The sequence below is a fragment of the Geotrypetes seraphini genome, chromosome 6, assembly GCF_902459505.1.
Source record: "Geotrypetes seraphini chromosome 6, aGeoSer1.1, whole genome shotgun sequence".
In the NCBI taxonomy this organism is placed as follows: Eukaryota; Metazoa; Chordata; class Amphibia; order Gymnophiona; family Dermophiidae; genus Geotrypetes; species Geotrypetes seraphini.
The window spans coordinates 231,212,673-231,233,819 of NC_047089.1; the positions used below are offsets into that span (position 1 = coordinate 231,212,673).

At 46.3% G+C, this 21,147-nt stretch overlaps 1 protein-coding gene across 3 annotated transcripts in view; it reads right to left on the reverse strand.

The window, feature by feature from the left end:
* Positions 1–21,147, reverse strand: part of LOC117363206 (potassium voltage-gated channel subfamily E member 1-like) — a 58,287-nt gene that overhangs the window by 13,218 nt on the left and 23,922 nt on the right. For 2 of the 3 annotated variants that reach the window (XM_033950617.1, XM_033950618.1), the window contains exon 2: positions 5,254–10,029. The exons of the other annotated variant lie outside the window; for it this stretch is intronic. In XM_033950617.1, the coding sequence (XP_033806508.1) occupies positions 9,621–9,992 (372 nt within the window). In that variant the 5' untranslated portion in view covers positions 9,993–10,029 and the 3' untranslated portion in view covers positions 5,254–9,620. Of the gene's footprint in view, positions 1–5,253; positions 10,030–21,147 lie in introns of those variants that run through there. 3 annotated transcript variants of the gene reach the window in all.

A 21,147-nucleotide genomic window follows, 5' to 3' on the forward strand; every position in this document is an offset into this window, starting at 1 on the left:
GGCTAGTGCGGCCGGGGGTTTAATGCGTGTTAAACTGCTAGCGTGGCTTGATAAAAGGAGCCCTTTGTCTTTCGACTCGATATTTTACTGCCGTTTCGTTGGATCCTTTGTTTGTTGTCAGTAACATAAGTAGAATGATGGATTATGGCATAATGTAATGTAACGTAATGTAATTTATTTCTTATATACCGCTACATCCGTTAGGTTCTAAGCGGTTTACAGAAAATATACATTAAGATTAGAAATAAGAAAGGTACTTGAAAAATTCCCTTACTGTCCCGAAGGCTCACAATCTAACTAAAGTACCTGGAGGGTAATAGAGAAGTGAAAAGTAGAGTTAGAGGAAAAATAAAAATAAAATAAACATTTTAACAAGACAGCATTGATCTAAATACTTTGGAAGGTAGAAGAGAGGAGAGAAAGGAATAGAAGCAGAAGGGGGAAATTTAAATGATAGAAATAGAAGAAAACAAAGACAAAAGGCAAAACAATAGATAAGATTAAAGATAAATCATAAGCTGGAAAGAAAAATAAAATAAAACTTTGTCTTCAATCCACGGTTTCAGCATCAGTGATGATCTTGCCTGTATTGTACCATCACCACAGAGCTGCGTGTATTGCAGTATGAAGCCCATGTATTGTAGAACCTTTGCAGAGGCTCATTTAAGCCGCTCTGAATCAACTCCCCAGTAGAGGTCTGCACGGGAATGGGGATCGCGGGAATCCCGCGGGTCCCCCCCATAACCACGGGACTCCCACGGGGATCCCCCTCTGGCTCACGGGACTCCCACGGGGACCTCCCTCTAGCCAACGGGACTCCCACGGGGATGGAAGGCTTCGGAAGCAGGATTCGTCCATATAATATAATGGACACGTCAGCCTTAGCAAAACAGGGGGGTTTATAAGTTAATTACCTGAACAGAAAACAAAAAAAGGGTTCCACCAAAGAGATTCCACAAGGAAAATAGCAGTGCAAACACAAAAGAAACTGTGGAATTGATGATCCTGTCAGAAGTAATTGCTGCTTTTTATGGGGACGGGCGGGGACAGAGGTAATTCCTTGCGGGGATGGGTGGGGACGGAGAGGATCCTGGTGGGGACAGAGAGGATCCTGGCGGGGATGGGTGGGATTTCTATCCCCGTGCAACTCTCTACTCCCCAGTCATTAATAGGGGGATAGAAGTTCTCAATACACAATATTAAAACTGAACTCCCATTATTTATATTCGGTATTCATATTTGACCAAATATTTTTCATTATCCGTATTCATTCAAATAGCAAAATTATGGTTTTTGGTGTAGCTCTAATCGCAATACTGCAGGGTGTCGACTCACGTGGCCAAGAACAACACTCCTCGCATGCAGAATTATTCCGTGGGCCTGGGAACATGTTAAAAGGGCCGGTGTCCATCAGTAAGAGCCCTTCTTGGGCTCTCCAAATCAAACCCCCGATGTTGGCACTCTAACCAGAACCCCCCTCCCAATCTGAAGGGCCCTCCCTAGTGGCCAACCACCTCCCTGAAGTTGCCCCTTTCTAACCAAAGACCCTCCCCATCCCCAAGACAGAATACTGTAAAAGTTATGCCTCATTTACATAACTGCAGTTACACCCAGTCTCTAGCTGGTGTTATTATGGTCACACACAAGTAGGCACGCCAATATCAGGTTATGGAGTCCAGGTGCCCAGATGCCATTATAAAACAAGCTCTCACTAAAAGGAGGCATCCACTTATCAAATTACCCCCATACTGGGCAATATTGTGTCCACCATAGGCATTTTATACTTGAATATTCTGCACCAGGTTATCCCTGGATCTCACTGCTAAATATTTAGGGACTGCTACTACTACTAATAATCATTTCCATAGTGCTACGGGACATACGTAGCACTGTACACATTATATGCAAGTACTTTCTCAGTCCTTAGTGGACAATGGAGGGTTAAGTAACTTGCCCAAGGTCACAAAGAGTTGCAGTAGGAATTGAACCCACTTCATCAGGATGAAAGCCTGCTACACTAACTATTAGGCTACTGGTGATATTCAGACCAGTACCCAGATACAGTTACTTTCAAGTTTATTAAAATTTGTTAACCCACTTAAGAAAGGTTTGGACAAGTTCCTGGAGGAAAAGTCCATAGTCTGTTATTGAGAAAGACATGGGAGAAGCCACTTCTTGCTCTGGATCGGTAGCATGGAATGTTGCTACTCTTTGGGGTTCCAGAATCTTTTGTTACTCTTTGGGATTCCGGAATCTTGCTATTCTTTAGGATTCTGGATGAAGAGGATCCTGACGGGGACGGGTGGGGACGGAGAGGATCCTGACGGGGATGGGGGGATTTCTGTCCCCGTGCAACTCTCTAGTAAGAACAAGGCCAGTGATCGCCAACCTTTTTCATGTAAAGGGCCACAATGCACACATGAGAGAGCTCCAAAGGCAAGCAAAGATTTCTGCCTACACAGTTACGCCGATACAAGTTTAAAACATCATTGAAAATTCTCTTTTTATATCAAGCACTCTCTTGCGTTTTAGCAAAACGTTGGCATGGTTTCCACAGTTTCTCTGAACGCAAGTGTTTCATGGCTTCTCTAGCTTTGTCATATCACTGCTGCATCTAAATATAAATCCTGACCTTTGACCTGACCTGCAGCCATATGTACATATGATGCAGGCATAGTAGGTCCTATACCTGGCCTACGGCAATCCTTTTTTCAGACATTGAATGCACTATCCAAGTGGGTAAGATTAAAACTTAAATGAGTTTGCTGGACTTGAAGAACATTTCGGCCAACTGTTTAAGGGCCAAAATGAAGGACTTTGGGAACCACAACTGGGAGATCACTCAACTAGGCGATCAATATATGGATGATAGAATAGACAATATACATCTCATCTAGTGAATTGCAGAACAGTATCAATACAACAGTAAAATATAAGACATCAAGCATGGTTTATTGCACAAATATGGATTTTCTCAGCATCTTACGAAGAAACAAATCTAGCATCTTCCATGCTACAGAACTCCTGGCCTAGTTGTAATCTGTTATTCATCTTCAAATCATTTCTAAAAAAGAAATGTACATGTGTTATGAACCCTGTTATTGACAGATTAAGGCATTATCACAAGAGCTGGGCACTGGGGGGGCACTTTTCCTACAGCTGTGATGGGTGCTCTGAAGATACTGCCAGAAACGGTGCCAAGGGCATCAACTGGATCATACAAGCCATTTCAGAGAGATCAAGAAACGGGGCACATTTTTTTTTAATGCTCTGTTCAGAGCAGACTAAGCAGATTTTTATGCTCAGGAACACTGCAAAACCACAAGTGGGGATTAAAATTTTAAGAGTTGCCTCACCTAGATTTTGCAGTAGATAAATTTAATATCTGCGCACACGAGTCATGATCTGTTGAGATCAGAGTCCTTAATATCAATATTTCTAAAAGTAAACTGTTTAAGACCATTCATTTGTTTAAATAGTAAATTTCCATCCTATTAGCTAGGAGCATTGGGAAGGAAGCGCTTCTAGTCCCTTCTAGAGAGGGAGCCTTGGGCACGGCTGTTGGCTTTTAAACTTTGCTTGGACAGTTTGCGACAAAGTTCAGTCTGAGCCTCAGAAGCCTTGAGGAAGGAATGCGACAGGTATAGGGGCAGGTGGAAACCCTTGTGTTTTTCTATTTTGCAGTTGCTCTACAGGTTTCGTGCTCTGTTCATATGCAATGTATGTTTGTTATTTTAGAAACAAATCTTTTCCAGAGAAAAGAAAATGGTAAAGCTAGAGGGCATGAATTTAGGTTGTGGGGTGGCAGACCTAGCAGTAACTTTAGGAAATTATTTTTCATGGAGAGGGTGGTGGATGCTTGGAATGCCCTCCCGAGGGAGGTGGTGGAGATGAAAACGGTGCTGGAATTCAAAAAAGCATGGGATGAACACAGAGGATCTCTAATTAGAAATGAATGGCATAAAACAAACTAAGACCGGTACTGGGCAATCCTGCACAATTTGTGTCCCATATATGGAGATTTGGTTAGGATGAGCCGAGGAGGGCTTTGATAGAAACTCCAGTGACAGGACGATTAGGACAGGATAGAGTGGGTTTCGATGGCAACTCCAGCAGTAGGAACCTAAAGACAGTACTGGGCGGACATCTACGGTCTATTGCTGAGAACTATTACAGAAAAGACTATTTAACCATGAATGCAAAAGGAGTGTGACTACTGGGCAGACTGGATGGACCATTTAGGTCTTTATCTACTGTCATTTTACTATGGGGATTCACCATAGCACGATAGGATTTAAAGGATTTAAGAGTGGTGAACTGGGAAGAGTAACCCAAAAAATAGATACCAGTAAAGAAATAAAAATCAGAAAGAGAGAGAGAGTTCACATTAGTTGCTGACCAAACTAGCTAAAGACTTTTCCTAACAATATTGTTTTAATGCAGAAGAAATGCAGCTGATAAGAGCGAGAAAAGAGAAATCTTTCTGTACAAACCTCCAAAAGATTAAAGGAAAAACTAAAAAAAAAAAAAAAAAAAGAGACAAATACTGCAGTTGGGGAGATGGGGTCCTGGTAGTTGAAGCTGTATAGGAGGCGGATCGCTGAGTTTTGGACTCGTTGGAGGCGTTTGAGTTCTTTAGTGGTAATTCCATTAAATATGGAGTTACAGTAGTCCATCCTAGAGAGTACAGAAAAAGACAGACAGAATAAGAAATTTATATTCACTGAGAACAATCACTCCATCTCAGCATTACGTCAGGTCGGTCCCCTCCTTATTCTGTCATTTTCACACATAGAGCTCCTTTTATTAAGATGCGCTAGCGGTTTTACAATGCCGCGCACGCTAACACCTCCATAGAGCTTGCGTTAGTATTTTTCATTTAGCGAATGGTTTGCGTGCGCTAAAAGGAGCCCATAGTAAAAGGAGCCCATAGTGAGTAACTTGAATCCCCTGTGCCAGATTAATCCTCACTTCAGCAATCCCTTCCTTTACAAGGGGTTTAATTAGACTGGAATTTATCAATGAAATCACAAGTGGATTTGGTAGTTCGAAAAGGATTTGTAATGCTATGGAAGTTAAAGTCCAGTCATTCTTATTTTGAACTTTATCCGTTTCAACTATTAGTAGCAATCTCTATTATTAAGTATCCAAAATTATTGCAATATAATTTACTTAACGGGCTCCTATAAAAATTTCCAAAATTAACAAATTCTCCAAAATTCTGCAGTGCGTCTAATATTTAATCTGAATAAATGGGATCGTCTTTCTGGGGTTTGTTTGTTGTTGGGTTGTTTTGTTTTTTTTTTTAACCAGAAATTACATTGGCTTCCAATACAGGCCAGGGTATTATTCAAATTAGGATGTGTTTGTTATGAGATCATGTTTGGTTTAGTTCCTTCTTACTTATATGATCATCTTTCTTTTTCTTTACCAGAACGATCTTTGCAAAATATTACTTATTTCACTTTTCCTTCAGTAAAGGTATGCAAGTATAAAAGATATGTAGCCAATCTACGTTCCAACCAAGTGGCCACAAGGGAGTCTATAATTCAACAGTTAATATCACTAACATTCTCTTACATGCATTTTAGAAGATTAATGAAAACTTATTTGTTTAGTAAATTCTGAAAATGATTATTGTATGTTTTTAATTGATTGTAAGTTCAACAGTTTTATCTTTTATAAAGCTCACATGAGCCCGAGGTTATCTGTGATTCATAAAGTTTTATTTATTTATTTATTTGCTTCGATTTCTATTCCATCCTCCCTTGCGCTCCAAACGGGGTACAAAAGGACACTCACAATAAATTATAATACATCACAAAGACATTTTCGAGATCATCACAAGTATATGGATGGATGCAGAAGAAAAAGCACAGTACATTAAAAGAAGTCACAGTAAATTAAGAAAAGGCAGGATGCAGAACAAGTGTTCTTAGGAAGAAGGGAAAGGAGGAGTCTGTTTGTTGGTGGCTGTTCAGTTGAAGAGGAAAATCTTTATTGCTTTTCGGAAGGCCAGCAACGAGTTCTGAGATCTTATTTATGCAGGCAGTTGGTTCCAAAGCCGAGAGATGACGTGACTGTCCAAGCGCTTACGTGCAGTTTCCATTTGGAGAGATCTTCCTGGGGGGGGGGGAAACATAGTCGCCTTTCTGCTTCAGAGCGGAAGGGGCGGGTGGGGGTGTACTGGTGTAACTTGGATGTGATGTAAGAAGGGGTGACGACGTGGAATCTTTTGTACGCTATTACCAAAGCTTTGAACATGCAGTGTTTGTTGACAGGTAGCCAGTTTTCTGAGTGGAGAGCTGGGGACCTGGTAGTTGAGGCTGTAAAGGAGGCGGATCACTGTGTTTTGGACTCGTTGGAGGCGATTGAGTTCTTTAGTGGTAATTCTATTAAATATGGAGTTACAGTGGTCCATCCTAGAGAGTACATAGGCTTAGAGGAGCTGGGACACGTCAGGTTTAGAGATGGATGGCTTGATCCTTCTTAGTTGGCACAGATAGTAAAAGGAAGTGGAGACCACCTGCAAGATGTAGGCTGAGAGGGACAGGTGGCCATTCAGTATCACTCAGAGGCTGCGCACCTAATCATTTACTGTTAAGAGGGTGGCATCCCAAGATATGCTGGGCAGGTGGAGCTGGTGTTTTTTTCTGATCCATAGGAGTTCTGTCTTAGCGACATTCAGCTGGAGTTTCTTGTTTGTCATTCAGTTCTTCATTTCAGAAAGGCAGTGTTGGAGTTTGGTGAGTTGGGCAGATCGTTTTTCACCTAGCGGGAGGAGTAGTGGTATGTCATCTGCATAGGAGTGAATTTTGATGCTGTATTTTTGGGCAATGTCAATGACTGGCCTTATGTACAGGTTGAATAGAAGTGGGGATAGCAGGGCACCTTGGGGGGACTCCATATTTGATGAGTTTGGGTTCTGATGTGTTAGGGTCTAAAATTACTGCTTGCGTTCTCTGCTGTAGGAATGAGGTGAACCATTGAAGGGCAAAGCCTATGATTCCAAGGTCGGTGAATCTGCACAGTAAAAGCTGGTGATCAATGGTGTCAAAGGCATCGCTTAGGTCTAGAAGTACTAGTAGGGCATTGCTTCCTTTGTCTAGTATTGACCAACTGTCAACAATGATGTCTAGAAGGACTGCCTCCATGCTGTGGCCTGCTTGGAACCCGGATTGGAAGGAGGATAGGGCTCCTTGTTCTTCTATGAATGGGATTAGTCGGTGGAGTACTATTCATTCAAAGAGTTTGGATACAAACGGGAGGTTGGAGACTGGTCAGTAGTTGCTTGGGTTGAGGGTGGGCTTAAAAATGACTGTTTTCAAGCTGAGTGGAACCTTCCCAGTTGATAGGGAGCTGTTTATGATGGGGAGGATGGATTTTGCCAACGCGTCTCCGCTGGATAGGAGGAGGCTGGATGGGCAAGGTCAATGATCATGTTAGAGGGTTTGAGCGCTTTCAATGTTTCAAAAAGCTTGTTGTTTGTGACTAGATGAAGTTAGGTTGGGGATCCAGCTATTGGGATTGCAGGGTGGTTTAAGGGATGTGCCTGGTGGAGGGGGCATTGCTGAGTGTGGTGTCAAGTTTATTACGGATGTTGTCAATTTTGTTCTGGAAGAAGTCAGAGAGGGCCTCACTGTCTAGGTCTGTGGAGTTGTTGTGCTCGGTTCCTTGGGCAGCAGAGATGAGCTGGTTTTTCAGAGCGAAGAGGTGTTTGGATCGGTTAAGAGTTCTCTGTAGTAGTTGTGAGTAGTGAGCTTTTTTTTGGCTCCAGAATGGCAGATTTGTAGGTGGCTGATAGATTTCTTCAGTGTGATTTAGTCTCCTCGCTCAGGTGCTTGACCCATCTCCTCTCTGCTTACTTCAGTGTTCTCTTTAGGGATCGATGGTCACTGGTAAACCACAGAGCAGGAGGTTTGTTATTGGATAGTCATGTAGCTTTTTTCTGAGCAAAGCCGTCATAGAGGGATTGGATTCCTGAATGCCAGGTACAAGCAGTCAGGTCGATGGAGTGGAGGTGATGCTGAGGTCTTAGATGCCAGCAGCCATGTCTAGTAGGTCAACTGAGTCCATGATCTGGGTTTGAGTGGTCCGAGTGAGGCCTTTTGGTTGGGCTGGGGAGGCTTTGTGAGAGAGCTGTAATTCGATGATATGGTGGTCTGACCATGGGACTGGAGTAGCGGTGCAGTTCACTTGTTGGGGTTCTGTAGTTAGGTCCTTGTGTATGAACACTAAGTCTAGGGTGTTGCCTGCTGAGTGTGTGGGGGTGGATAATGCCTGGTGGAATCCTAAGTCAGTTAAGGCAGATAGGAAGTCATCGCTCATTCCAGATGTGTTGGGGTAATCAGGGAAGTTGAAGTCACCTAGGATGGTCACAAGTTTGGAGGAGATGAATAGTTTGGCGATGAAGTCAAGGAGGGTTTCCAGGGCTTCAGCTGGAGAGTGTGGCGCCTTGTATAGCAGGATGAAGGTGATTTCACTTTTGGGGCCTATGGTGAAGGTTAGGGCTTCTAATGTGGGGAGAGTGATGGAATGTATTAGCTTAGAAGAGGTGGTGGTCAATGACGATAGCTGCTACTCTGGCTAGGGCCTGGTAGCCTGGGGGGCATAGTTCGCCCAGCACTACCCCATCATTATCACGGAGCCAGGTTTCTGTAATCATAAGGGCATCCCAGCCCTTGTCAAGGATAAGATCATGGAAAGTGATGATTTTGTTGGAGGCTGATCTGGTGTTGATAAGAGCCAGTGTGAGTGGGTTGTCATTTGTGGGAGGAAGGGAGGGAAGGATGGGGATGAGGTTTAGGGGGTTCCTGGGTCAGTGGCTCTTCTACTGAGAGCTTAAGTTACCGTATTTGCCCTGTCCTGTGATGACTGGTATGGTGAAGCATATTGTAGCAAGTAGTGTTGGGGTTGCAAGAGTGTGGGGGGTAATTGTGCAGCGGTTGTCATTGTGTGGGTCTAGCCCAAGCTGGGTTGGCAAGGAAGAAGAGGGAGTGGGTGGCTGGGGGCATAATGGTCTGGTGGGTTGTAGGTGAATGTTTGGATAAGGGGGTGGGGAGCAGTAATAGAAGGGGAATGAAGTATAGTTGGCTGAGGTATGAGCAGTGATTGCTGTTGTAGGAGAAAGGAGGGGGGGGGGGGTAGCTTGGAAGCAGCTTTGCCAGGCTGGAAGGTGGTATTGACTGTGACTGGTATAGCTCCCTAACTTGGTCCCCTTGGTATTATTCATCCAAAACAAGACAACGGAGACAAGGCTGTTGTTGTCCAACTGAACATGAGGTTGATTGGAGGAAGCAATTCTCAGATCCCATGCACGAATCCCTTGCCTGAACTACTGAATAGTACACACGTCAGCCTCCGTCCACCCCCATGACCCAAGAAGGCACAAACACCTTGAAGTACAGTTACTGCTACAGAGGAGGCAGATCACGGTGAAGTCAGCTACCGATACCAGTATGGTTTGTAGCTCATGATCAGGCTTGCAATATTTTGTTTTCAAAAATATTGCTTAAGGAAGGATTGTTGCAAAAAGATGCCTTGAAAAACCGATGCATGGAGGCGGTTGACGATTGTCTGAGGATCTTCCGAAGAATTTGTCCAGGAACCTGGAGCCACAGTTAATTAGGCTTCACCTCTGGAATGAAGCTGCTGGGCTGTTCAACAGCAAACTGGTTTTCAATCATAAAGCAGGCAGAACTACTCTTTGCTGTTGAAGTGGTAACAAGCTTCCGGAGACTTATATCCCAGTCCTTTGCGATGTACGTGTTGTAGGGGTCATTGGAATGCTCTTGCTTCTTGGAACGAATGTAGCTAAGCATCACTCCGAATGTCAGGAATCCAAAGAAGCCTAAGAGCAAGAGGACATAAACTATTTCCAACTGGTCTTGGCGTTTGTGCAGTGCCAGGACTGTGCTGTTCTTTTCTTTCACCACATACTGATATAAACTGAAAAGGAGTGACGTTAGCTCCGTGACATTGGCGTCACCCATTTTCTTGTGCCACACCTTCCCTTCTTAATGATGTTTTCTAAAAGAAAGTAAACAAACATGCATTAAATCTTTCAAGAAACACCACTCTTAGTTTTCAGAACACCTGATGGATAATGCCTCCACCCCAAGTCATTTCTAGGTGAGACTTGTCTGGTGGAACCACTATAAAATTCTAGATTAGCAATAATTAATGTTGCCACCTGACCCAGATCAACACTAAAAAGCTGAATCTATCCTTGTCCAATTTCTCTAGGAAAGCCAGGACATCCCTCTGTGTCCATAGCCCTATGCTCCCTCCATGCTTGCCATCTATTATATGTGTCCCCATGTCCAGCTTCTGCCCTTTCTAGTCTCGTCTTCCTGCCTTCCCCATCCTCTCTGTAGGTCCAGCATCCCCCACTCTCTTTCTGTCTTCCCACCCCATCTAGTTTCTCTCTTACTTTCGCACCTCCATTTTCCCCCAGATCGAGCATTTCTCCCCTCCCCCAGCATTTCTCCCCTCTCTCCCTCTCTCACCTCTGATCAACTTGGAAGGGGAGGGAGGAGGGAAACAGAACTAACCTGCATGGAGCAGCAACTACAATCCTGACAAATTCACCAAGCAGACTGGAAGGACAGTGTTGGTCTTTATCTGCCATCATTTATTGCCCTCACATGGAGTACTGCGTCTAGCACTGGTCGCCGTACATGAAGAAGGACACGGTACTACTCGAAAGGGTCCAGAGAAGAGCAACTAAAATGGTTAAGGGGCTGGAGGAGTTGCCGTCAATGAGAGATTGGAGAAACTGGGCCTCTTCTCCCTTGAAAAGAGGAGACAGAGGGGACATGATCGAAACATTCAAAATACTGAAGGGAATAGACTTAGCAGATAAAGACAGATTGTTCACTCTCTCTAAGGTAGGGAGAATGAGAGGGCACTCTCTAAAATTGAAAGGGGATAGATTCCGTACGAACGTAAGGAAGTTATTCTTCACCCAGAGAGTGGTGGAGAGCTGGAACGCTCTTCCGGAGTCTGTTATAGGGGAAAACACCCTCCAGGGATTCAAGACAAAGTTAGACAAGTTCCTGCTGAACAAGGACGTACGCTGGTAGGGCTAGTCTCAGTCTCAGCTAGGGCGCTGGTCTTTGACCAGAGGGCCGCCGCATGAGTGGACTGCTGGGCAGGATGGACCACTGGTCTGACCCAGCAGCGGCAATTCTTATGTTACTATGCACCACCTCCAGAATTCTGCCACACACCTCATTACTGATTCTCCGAACACTGCTGGCACAGCACTTTCAGCCCCTGTAAGGACAAGGAAAATGTAAGCTGGGTCTCTACCACCCTGCAATGCAAAGCATTGCTTCTCAGTCACTAGAACCCAGCGATTCTCAAACTGGGTTCCACGGAACCCTAATTGTCTTCAGGTGTTCCATGTCAGTAAGTAGCTCCTGCCCTGTTGACAAAATGGCTGCCGGGAAACTGCCAAAGGGAGGTCCAGACAGTCGATTTGCTAGTGGCGTGGCAAGGGTAAGAATAACTAGGGATTGCTCCTACCCCTCTAGACCAGGGAACTCAAAGTCCCTCCTTGAGGGCCGCAATCCAGTCGGGTTTTCAGGATTTCCTCAATGAATATACATGAGATCTATTAGCATACAATGAAAGCAGTGCATGCAAATAGATCTCATGCATATTCATTGGGGAAATCCTGAAAACCTGACTGGATTGTGGCCCTCGAGGAGGGACTTTGAGACCCCTGCTCTAGACCAACAGCAATATGGTAGGCTTCGTGGAGGGAGAAGGACTACATGTGGTCCCTTGTAAAGGGAGAGAAGGCTGGGAACATGCTGGGCCATGAGGACTATCCAGAGCCTTGGCACCAGGCCGTGAGAAGGGAAGTTCCCGGACTATGACTCCTAGGCCGGGAACACCCCCTCATGGCTGGCACCTGGGGGGAACATTGCTAAAAATATTTTTTTACATTGGGGGGGGGGGGGTGTCAAAAAACAATGGGCCCCGGGTGTCACATACCCTAGGTACGCCTCTGGGGGAGGATGAGGTGGGGAAGGGAATGGGGGTTCCTCGGAGTATGAAAAATATTTTAGGAGTTCTACTATAGAAAAAAGTTTGGGAATCACTGCTATAATCCTTTTCTTAGTTACTTATAGAAGGGCTGAACTGGAGCAAACATATTGCCCAGGTCATTCATTCTGAAACGTTATTGGCAAGCAAGAAACTTTTGATTGACAGGGTCTTGCACAAGATCCTGTGCTCTCGTCTCGATTCTTCCCCTCTGATCTGAGCTTTTTACATTTTTAATATATTAAATTCCCCCCTATGGAGGACAATAAAACCAGCATTTCAGTGCTGAACCCTTTTATCGCCTGTCAATGTTCCTCCATTTTCACTATACAATATACTCATTATTTCAGCATGTCTTTGTGCATAAAACCGAAAAACATTTCACAATCATTGTTCCTCTCAGTTTTGGCACTTTCAGCGACAGCCTCAGGTCTCTTCCTCAAGGTCATGAAACAAACATCCCATTGACATGCCTGCTTGTGTGTAGGCATTATCTCTCCTCCTTCCAGTATCTGGGGCCAAATGGACTTTTCGTACAATTACAAGATAAACATTTACATTGTAGGAAAGAATACATTAACACTGACAACACTAACAGTAGGAATAAGTCCAGTAAACAATTCAGATCGATGTTTTTTAACTGCACATATTCCATATAGAAGAGGTTTATAATTGATTCTTTTGGGTTTTTTTAAAAGTTGCTTTGGCCGCTTTTCCAACTTCTGTACGTGGGGGGATTTACTAGCTTGGCAGCAAGGATTCAATGGACCAAGACAACTGTGCTTTAAATAAAAACACAAAAACAGAACCCACGCACAAAATGTAACAGAGCAGCACACATTAGCGGGGCTGGTTGAAAAGTACAGCCCTAGGTTTCAGCCATTTCCAGCACACTCACCAGGGCTGCCAATTTACTCCATCCAGGTTTGGCAGTCCTGGCTTTATTTATTTAGGGCAGTGGTCTCAAACCTGCAGCCTACCAGGTACAATTTTGAGGCCCTCGGTATATTTATCATAATCATAAAAGTAAAATAAAACAGTTTCTTGATCATATGTCTCTTTAGCTATAAATAACAATATTATTATTAAGACTTAGCCAAAAGGAAAGATTTATAAACTATAAAGAGTTTTACCTCATGCAAAATTGTCATTTCTTTAATAAGACATGAACTATTTTTTTTTTTTTTCTGAGGCCCTCCAAGTACCTACAAATCCAAAATTTGGCCCTGCAAAGGGTTTGAGTTGGAGACCACTGGCTTAACTGTAACCATGACATCCTGTTTGTCTTTGGGAAGCAGAGCTGAGATTGTGATGTCATAATGCTTCATTCCACCAATAAGAGCCAGCCTCATCAGTGATGTCACAATGGCTTGATTGTCCTGTTTTCCCCTCTGCCCTCCAACCCAGCCAGCAGATTAACTGTTCCCCTTAACTCAGTGGTCTCAAACTCACAGCCCGCCAGGTCCTATTTTGAGGCCCTCGGTATGTTTATCATAATCACAAAAGTAAACTAAAACAGTTTCTTGATCATATGTCTCTTTAGCTATAAATGACAATATTATTATTAAGACTTAGCCAAAAGGAAAGATTTATAAACTATAAAGAGTTTTACCTCATGCAAAATTGTCATTTCTTTAATAAGACATGAACTATTTTTTATTTTTTCTGAGGCCCTCCAAGTACCTACAAATCCAAAATGTGGCCCTGCATTTTGGCCAGTCCGTTTTGCAAAATCTATTCTCCTAAATTGCCAACTCTCCCTCCATCCCATTCTGGTTAGCTTGGAGGTCTCCCATATGTTGAGAATATGCTGCCTGCTTGTCCTGGGATAAAGCACAGTTACTTACCGTAACAGGTGTTATCCATGGACAGCAGGCAGATATTCTTGCAACCCGCCCACCTCCCCATGGTTGGCTTCTTTGCTAGCTATCTGAACTGAGGCCACGCTGAGGAGACACATGCCCTAGGTTGGGCGGGAGGGGCACGCACGCATGCGCGAGCCAATTGCAAGCTTGAAGGTCTTCAAGCAAGTCTGCTTGCGAAAACGTCCGCCAGGGGGCTCTGTCGGTGATGTCACCCACATGTTGAGAATATCTGCCTAGATAACACCTGTTACGGTAAGTAACTGTGCTTTACCAAATGTGCCAATCATGCTCTACAGATTGTACAAAACTCTGCAGTATGGCTACTATTATTTATTTAATTAAAAAATTTCTTACCCGCTTAAACCTAAGCAGCTTACAAAATACAATCACAATTATAAAAACATACATACATACAAAATGTAAAACAGTTCCAGTATCCTCATAAAATATCACTGCTCATTCAGCTAAAAGCCTCCATAAACAAAGTAGTTTTCAGTGTTGTTATAAATTTCTGAAGATCCGTAAGTGCTCTTAGTATGGCTTGGCTAGGCATAATCATGCTTTCTCTTAGCTTAAGAAATTATAATGGTTGCCAGTAAGTGAACATATTAGATTTAAACTGTTAACGTTGGGACACCAAAGTTTGTATCAAGAATCATCTTGGAATTTGATTGACCAGCTAAACTGGTATGTTCAATGGCGATCTCTCAGATCGGAAGTTGCATGCGTGTTGATTGTACCTTCTTTCTGGCACACTTGATTGAAATGGGCATGAAGGAGATGTTGTTCCAATGTGGGCCCACTTGAACAGAACAAGCTGTCAGTGGAAATCACTTTTAAGCCTTTACTTCTACAGTCAGATTTGGGACCATAAATGCATCGCAGTAGTCTTTGCTCCATTGTACGCTGTTTATGTGTTTGAAGTATATTTTTGCTTGATTTTAATTACTGTACTCTGCCTTGGAAAAAGGCAGATTATAAGCTGTATGAAGTGACATTAAGTGCCAGTAATATTTGCGGGTTTGGCATTTGTGACTTTGGTTATTCGCGGTGGAGGCCGGTGGAGTGAGGCCGGTTATTTCTCTCATGGGGTAGGGCAACCGCAGAGAGGCAGTGGAGGCACATTAGGAGTTCCAACAAGGGCTGAAAGACAGGACAAAAACTGCTTCTTTTTACAGTGGGGGATGGGGGGTGGCAAGGACGAAGGAAGAAGAAAAAGATGCCTGCTTTACCCACTTCACAGCTCAACAAACACACTGAAGAGGCACATTTTCAGAGCATGCTGCTCCTTTGCACGCACCCCCTTCTTTCTTCTGCACCTGCTCTGGCTTTGACAGAGATCGTAGGAGGGAGGGAGAGATTCGAAATACTGCTGCTAAAATGGAGGGAAAGTTATTCGTGAATTTATGGTGTTCGCAAGGGGGGGCTGCGCACATAACCCCCACGAATATGGAGGGAGACCTGTATATCTAAATATGTGGTGTTGGTAAGCATACTGATAGTGCAGTCACCATGCCAATATGGAGAAAGTATCCAGACAGTAGTGAGAGGTAAACGTATGAACCGAGGACCAAGTGGTAGCCTTACAGATTTCCTCAAGCGGAGTTGAGCGGAGGAAAGCAATAGACGCTGCCATCGCTCTAACCTTGTGGCCCGTGACTCGACCCGGCAGGGAGAGACCAGCCTGAGCATAACAGAAAGAGATACAAGCGGCCAACCAGTTAAAAATGGTCCACTTAGAAACAGAGCGACCCAAGCGATTTGGATCGAAAGAGAGGAACAGCTGGGGAGCAGAATGATGAGGAGCAGTGTGCTTCAAGTAGAAGGCCAGCACACGCTTACAATCAAGAGAATGCAGAGCCACTTCTCCAGGGTGAGAATGGGGCTTCGGAAAAACACAGGAAGAACAATGGATTGGTTGATGTGAAACTCAGAGACAACCTTAGGCAAGAACTTAGGATAGGTACGGAGAACCATCTTATCATGATGGAAGACAGTGAAAGGTGGGTCCGCTACCAAGGCTTGAAGCTCACTGACCCAACGGGCAGAAGTGAGAGCAATCAGAAACACAACCTTCCAGGTAAGATACTTCAAGTGAGCCTGTGCTAGCGGCTCAAACAGGGGTTTCATCAAGCGAGCAAGGACCACGTTAAGATCCCAAAATAAGGGGCGGATGAACGTGGAAAAGGCCTTTCATGAAGCGGGAAACCACAGAGATAGGCTTCCCGTCAATTGGCTGATGAAAAGCAGCAATGGCACTAAGGTGGACTCGAACCGAAGAGGACTTGAGTCCAGCGCCAGACAAGTGTAACAGATAATCCAGGACAGCAGATAAGGAGGTAGATAGCGGCTCCTGCTGCCGAGTAGCACACCAGGAAGAAAAGCGGGTCCACTTCTGATGGTAACATTGGCGAGTGGACTCCTTCTGAGATGCCTCCAGAATGTCCGACACAGGCTGGGAGAACTGGAACGAGGGCATTAAGTCTCGAGGAACCAAGCCGTCAAGTGCAGAGACTGTAGGTTGGGATGAAGTAGAGAACCTCGACTCTGCGAAAGCAGAGAAGGAAAAACAGGCAGAAGAAGAGGTTCCCTGGAACTGAGTTGCAACAGAAGGGAGAACCAGGGCTGTCGGGGCCACTGAGGAGCTATCAGAATCAAGGTGGCACTTGTGGACTTGAGCCTGACGAGAGTCTTCAGAATCAGAGGGAATGGAGGGAATGCATACAGAAACAGGTTCGTCCAATCCAGCAGAAAAGCATCCGCCTTGAGCCTGAGAGGGGTGTAAACCCTGGAGCAGAAGCGGGACAACTTGTGATTGAGAGGGGACGCAAACAGATCGACATTGGGAGTCCCACAAAGAGCAAACATCTGATGCAGGGTCAAGGAATGGATGGACCACTCGTGAGCCTGCAGAAGACAACTCAACCTGTCCGCCAGACAATTGTGCTGGCCCTGAATGTAGACCGCTCGAAGAAATATGTGGCGGCAGATGGCCCAATCCCAGAGCTGCATTGCCTCCTGGCACAGGGACAGGGACCCTGTGCCCCCCTGTTTGTTGATATAATACATGGCGACCTAGTTGTCCGTGCGGACCAGCACCACTCGGTCGCGAAGCAGGTGACAAAAAGCTTTCAGGGTGAGGAAAATCGCTCAAAGCTCCAGCAGATTGATGTGACAAAGGCGGTGGGCACTGGACCAAAGACCCTGAGTGCGAAGACCGTCCAGATGAGCCCCCCAAGCATAGGCCGACAAGTCTGTCATCAGGACCTTCTGCGGAGGAGGAGCATGAAACAGAAAACCTCTGAAAAGATTGGAAGAGAGCATCCACCAACAGAGAGACTGCTTCAACAAAGGAGTCACGACAATGAGTCGAGAGACAGGGTCCCGATCCTGGTTCCATTGGGACACTAGAGTCCATTGAGGAATACGGAGGAGAAGTCTGGTAAAAGGAGTCACGTGAACTGTGGAGGCCATGTGCCCTAGGAGGACCATCAGGAGCCGAGCCAGGGCCGAAGACAGATGGGCCACCCTCTGACATAAACGAACAAGGGCCTCTTGACGAGGCCGAGGCAAGAAAGAGCAGAGACGAACCTTGTCCAGGACCGCTCCGATGAATTCCAGAGACTGGGACGGACAGAGGTGGGACTTGGGGAAGTTCACCTCGAAGCCAAGACTCTGAAGGAGCAAGATGGTCTGATTCATCGCTCGCAGAACTTCGTGGCGCGAGGACGCTTTGATCAACCAGTTGTCGAGGTAGGGAAACACCTGCAGGCTGCGGAGACGCAGGGCCGCAGCTACCACAACTAGACACTTCGTGAAAACCCTCGGAGAGGCCGCCAGGCCGAAGGGAAGAACACGGTATTGGAGGTAGAAATCCCTCACCCGGAATCTCAGATACCGGCGAGAGGCCGGGTGTATCTGAATGTGCGTGTATGCCTCCTTGAGGTCCAGTGAGCCTCGTCCAAGAGGGGGTACAAGGTAGGAAGGGTGAGCATTCTGAACCGTTCCCTGACCAGAAACTTGTTCAGAGCATGGAGGTCCAGGATTGGACGCAGATCCCCTGTCTTCTTGGGTACCAGAAAGTACCGGGAATAAAATCCGGTATTCCACTGGTCCGGAGGAACCTCCTTGACGGCCCAAAGGCGAAGAAGGGCCTGAGCTTCCTGCAGAAGGAGAGGCAGCTGAGACCGGGCAGAAGGAAACTCTCTTGGAGGAAGGTCCAGGGACATGTGACTGAAGTGAAGGGAGTACCCCTCCCGGATGATGGAAAGTATCCAACTATCGATGGTAAGACTTTCCCACTGGGTATAGAAATGATGGAGACGACCCCCGATGGGGATGGAGGAAGGCTCCAGGAGGAAGGGAGCCCGAAGGCTCAGACTGGAATTGTCATAAAGACGGCCCAGGCTTCGCCGGAGCCGGCGGCTGGGCCTTAGCTTGTCGCTGCTGCTGCTGTTGCAGCCACTTCGAAGGAGGCCGAGAGAATGCAGGAATAGATTTCTGCGGATACCTCCAGAGAGGAATTTTGTATTGCCGAGCCGGAGGGGTCTTCGGCTTAAGTCTCACCAGAGAAGCGAAGGACCGTTCGTGTTTCGAGAGGCGCTTGGTGGCTGCCTCTATGGAATCATCAAATAGTTCATTATCCACGTAAGAGAGATTGGCAAGATGATCCTGGAGATTCGGATCCATGTCCACAATCCTGAGCCAAGCGAGGCGACGCATGGCGATTGCAAACGCTGTGACCCTCGGGGACAACTAGAAGGTGTCATAGGCCGCCTGAAACATATAGAGGCAGAGCTGGGAGAGGGTCTCTTCGAGGAGATGAAATTCCTGATGCCGAGAATCCGGTACCTCCTCCCGGAACGAGCAGAGGGCGTCCACACAGAACTTGATGTATGACGTGAAGATAAAGTTATAGTTGAGGACACGGTTGGCCATCATTGAGTTTTGATAAAGACAGTGACCAAATTTGTCCATCGTACAGCCCTCCCTGCCTGGAGGGATGGCAGCGTAAACCTTCGAGGGGTTGGATTTCTTCAAGGAAGACTCAACCACCAAGGATTGGTGAGAAAGCTGAGAACTCTCAAACCCCTTAACCGGGATCGTCCGGTAATGGGACTCCAACTTGGAGGGAATGGCCGTGACCGCATAGGGGGTCTCCAGGTTCCAGAGAAATGTTTGCCGGAGAACCTGGTGCAATGGCAAGTGCAGCGCCTCACGGGGCTGATGATTAACACCCATTTCAGCCAGGAATTCCTGGGTATAACGGGACTCAGACTGGAGGTCCAGGTTCAAGGTCCTACCCATGTCAGAGATGAAACGAGTAAAGGAGGAGTTTTGAGAAGAAGACTCATCCCCCTGAGGAGACCCCGAGCGAGATCTGGGGGCAGCCGAGAAAGAGGGAGAAATTTCCCTCAAATAGTAAGCTGGGGGCCTCGGAGTCCCGCGAATGGGAGATCGAAGAGGCTTGACTAAAGTGTCTGGGGGGCATCGAGGAATGACCCCATGTAAGGTGGACTGGGGAGGACCCCAGAGTCCGAGGAATCAGCTGGCGGAGCCTCGGAGAAGACGGGGCAAAGGGAAATTCCTCCACTGGTTTCGAAGACCTCTTAGAGGCTGGCATCTGCCTCAATGGGGAACACAAACTAGAGTCCAACTCGAGGACAAGGGTGTGCCTGGAAGGCTTTGCGGTCAGAGACCTGCCACGAAGGAGCGGTGAAGACCGGAGCTTTTTAGGAGGGGCGGGCGAAAAGCGGGTGACTTGGGGGATAAAGAATCGCTCGAGGGAACCCGACAAGTCTTGCGGGCACGGCCCCGAGACACGAGAGAAGGACGCTCAGGCTGGTCAGACCGAGGCTGGGTCGAGACCGAGGTCAGAGGTGTCAAGGTTGGGATCAGTTGGCTCACCACCGAGGAAAGCTGCGTGGTAAGTATAGCCTTAAGCATGTCCTCGAACATAGGCACCGAGAGCAAAGGCTATTGGATCGTAGGTGCAGCAGTGCGCTCCTTCGGGGGCGACCTCAAGGAAGAATATTCCCTACTTGAGGAGGCACGCTTAGAATGATGTCTCCAAGACTCCGACGAGGCAGCACTGACATGAGACTCTGAGGCAGGCTTCTTTGCCGGCACACCTGAGGAGGAAAGAGGAGACTTACCCGAGACAGGAGTAGCAGGAGGAACCGAGGCCGGAGCCTTTGAGGCCAAGTGGGACTTTGAGGCCGAGGACTTCGAGGCCGAGGCACCCAATGAGGGTGCCAAGGCCGAACTCAAGGCCTGTCCCGCAGGATCCATGGGGCCAAATAGTTGGAGAATCTTGGCCACCCTCCGACGAAGACCCCGCGGTTGCAAAGTCACCTAACATGGACACAAATCAGTGCGGTGCTCCGCACCAAGGCACTCCACACACCAACGATGAGGGTCGGTGATGGAGATAACCCGGTTGCACTGAGTACAGTTTTTAAACCCGGAACAAGGCTGGGACATAAGAAAAATGATGGCCGCGGCCCCGCGAGGCCAGGCAGCCAGAACAAGACTGGTGAACCCGGATTAAAAATATATGAAAGGAAAAAAAAAAAGAAGAAAAATAAAGACACAGCCACAGCGACTTAACTGAAAGTAACCAAATAAGCTGTGGTGCAAGAGGGACAACGAGATCGCGCGAAGCAAGGGAGCAGTGCTTTTGGCTCCACGGAAAACATAGAACTGAGGCCATGCTGAGGAGACGCATGCCCTAGGTCGGGCGGGAGGGGCATGCGTGCTTGTGCGGGCCAATCGCAAGCTTGAAGGTCTTCAAGCAAGTCTGCTTGCGAAAATGTCCACTAGGGGGCTCTGTCGGTGACGTCACCCACATGTTGAGAATATGCTGCCTGCTTGTCCTGGGATAATCCTGGATATCCCACTCTCAAATACCCTCTTTACAATAATCAAGTCCATTTAGTATCATACTTTGTAGGACTTGTAAATAGAGAATGACACGGGGGCAAATTTGTCTCCATCCCCACAGGAACTCGATTTCCCCATCCCATCCCTGTGAGTTTTGTCGCTGTCCCTGCCCCATTCCTGTAAGTGCTGCCTTAACCACACAAGCCTCGAGCACTTATGATTCTAAAGTGTTTGAGGCTTGTGCAGATGAGGACGGAGCTTAGGCATTGGTGGAATGAGGCATTATGACATCACAATCTGAGCTCTAGAATGTTGCTACTTATGATTTTAAAGTGTTTGAGGCTTG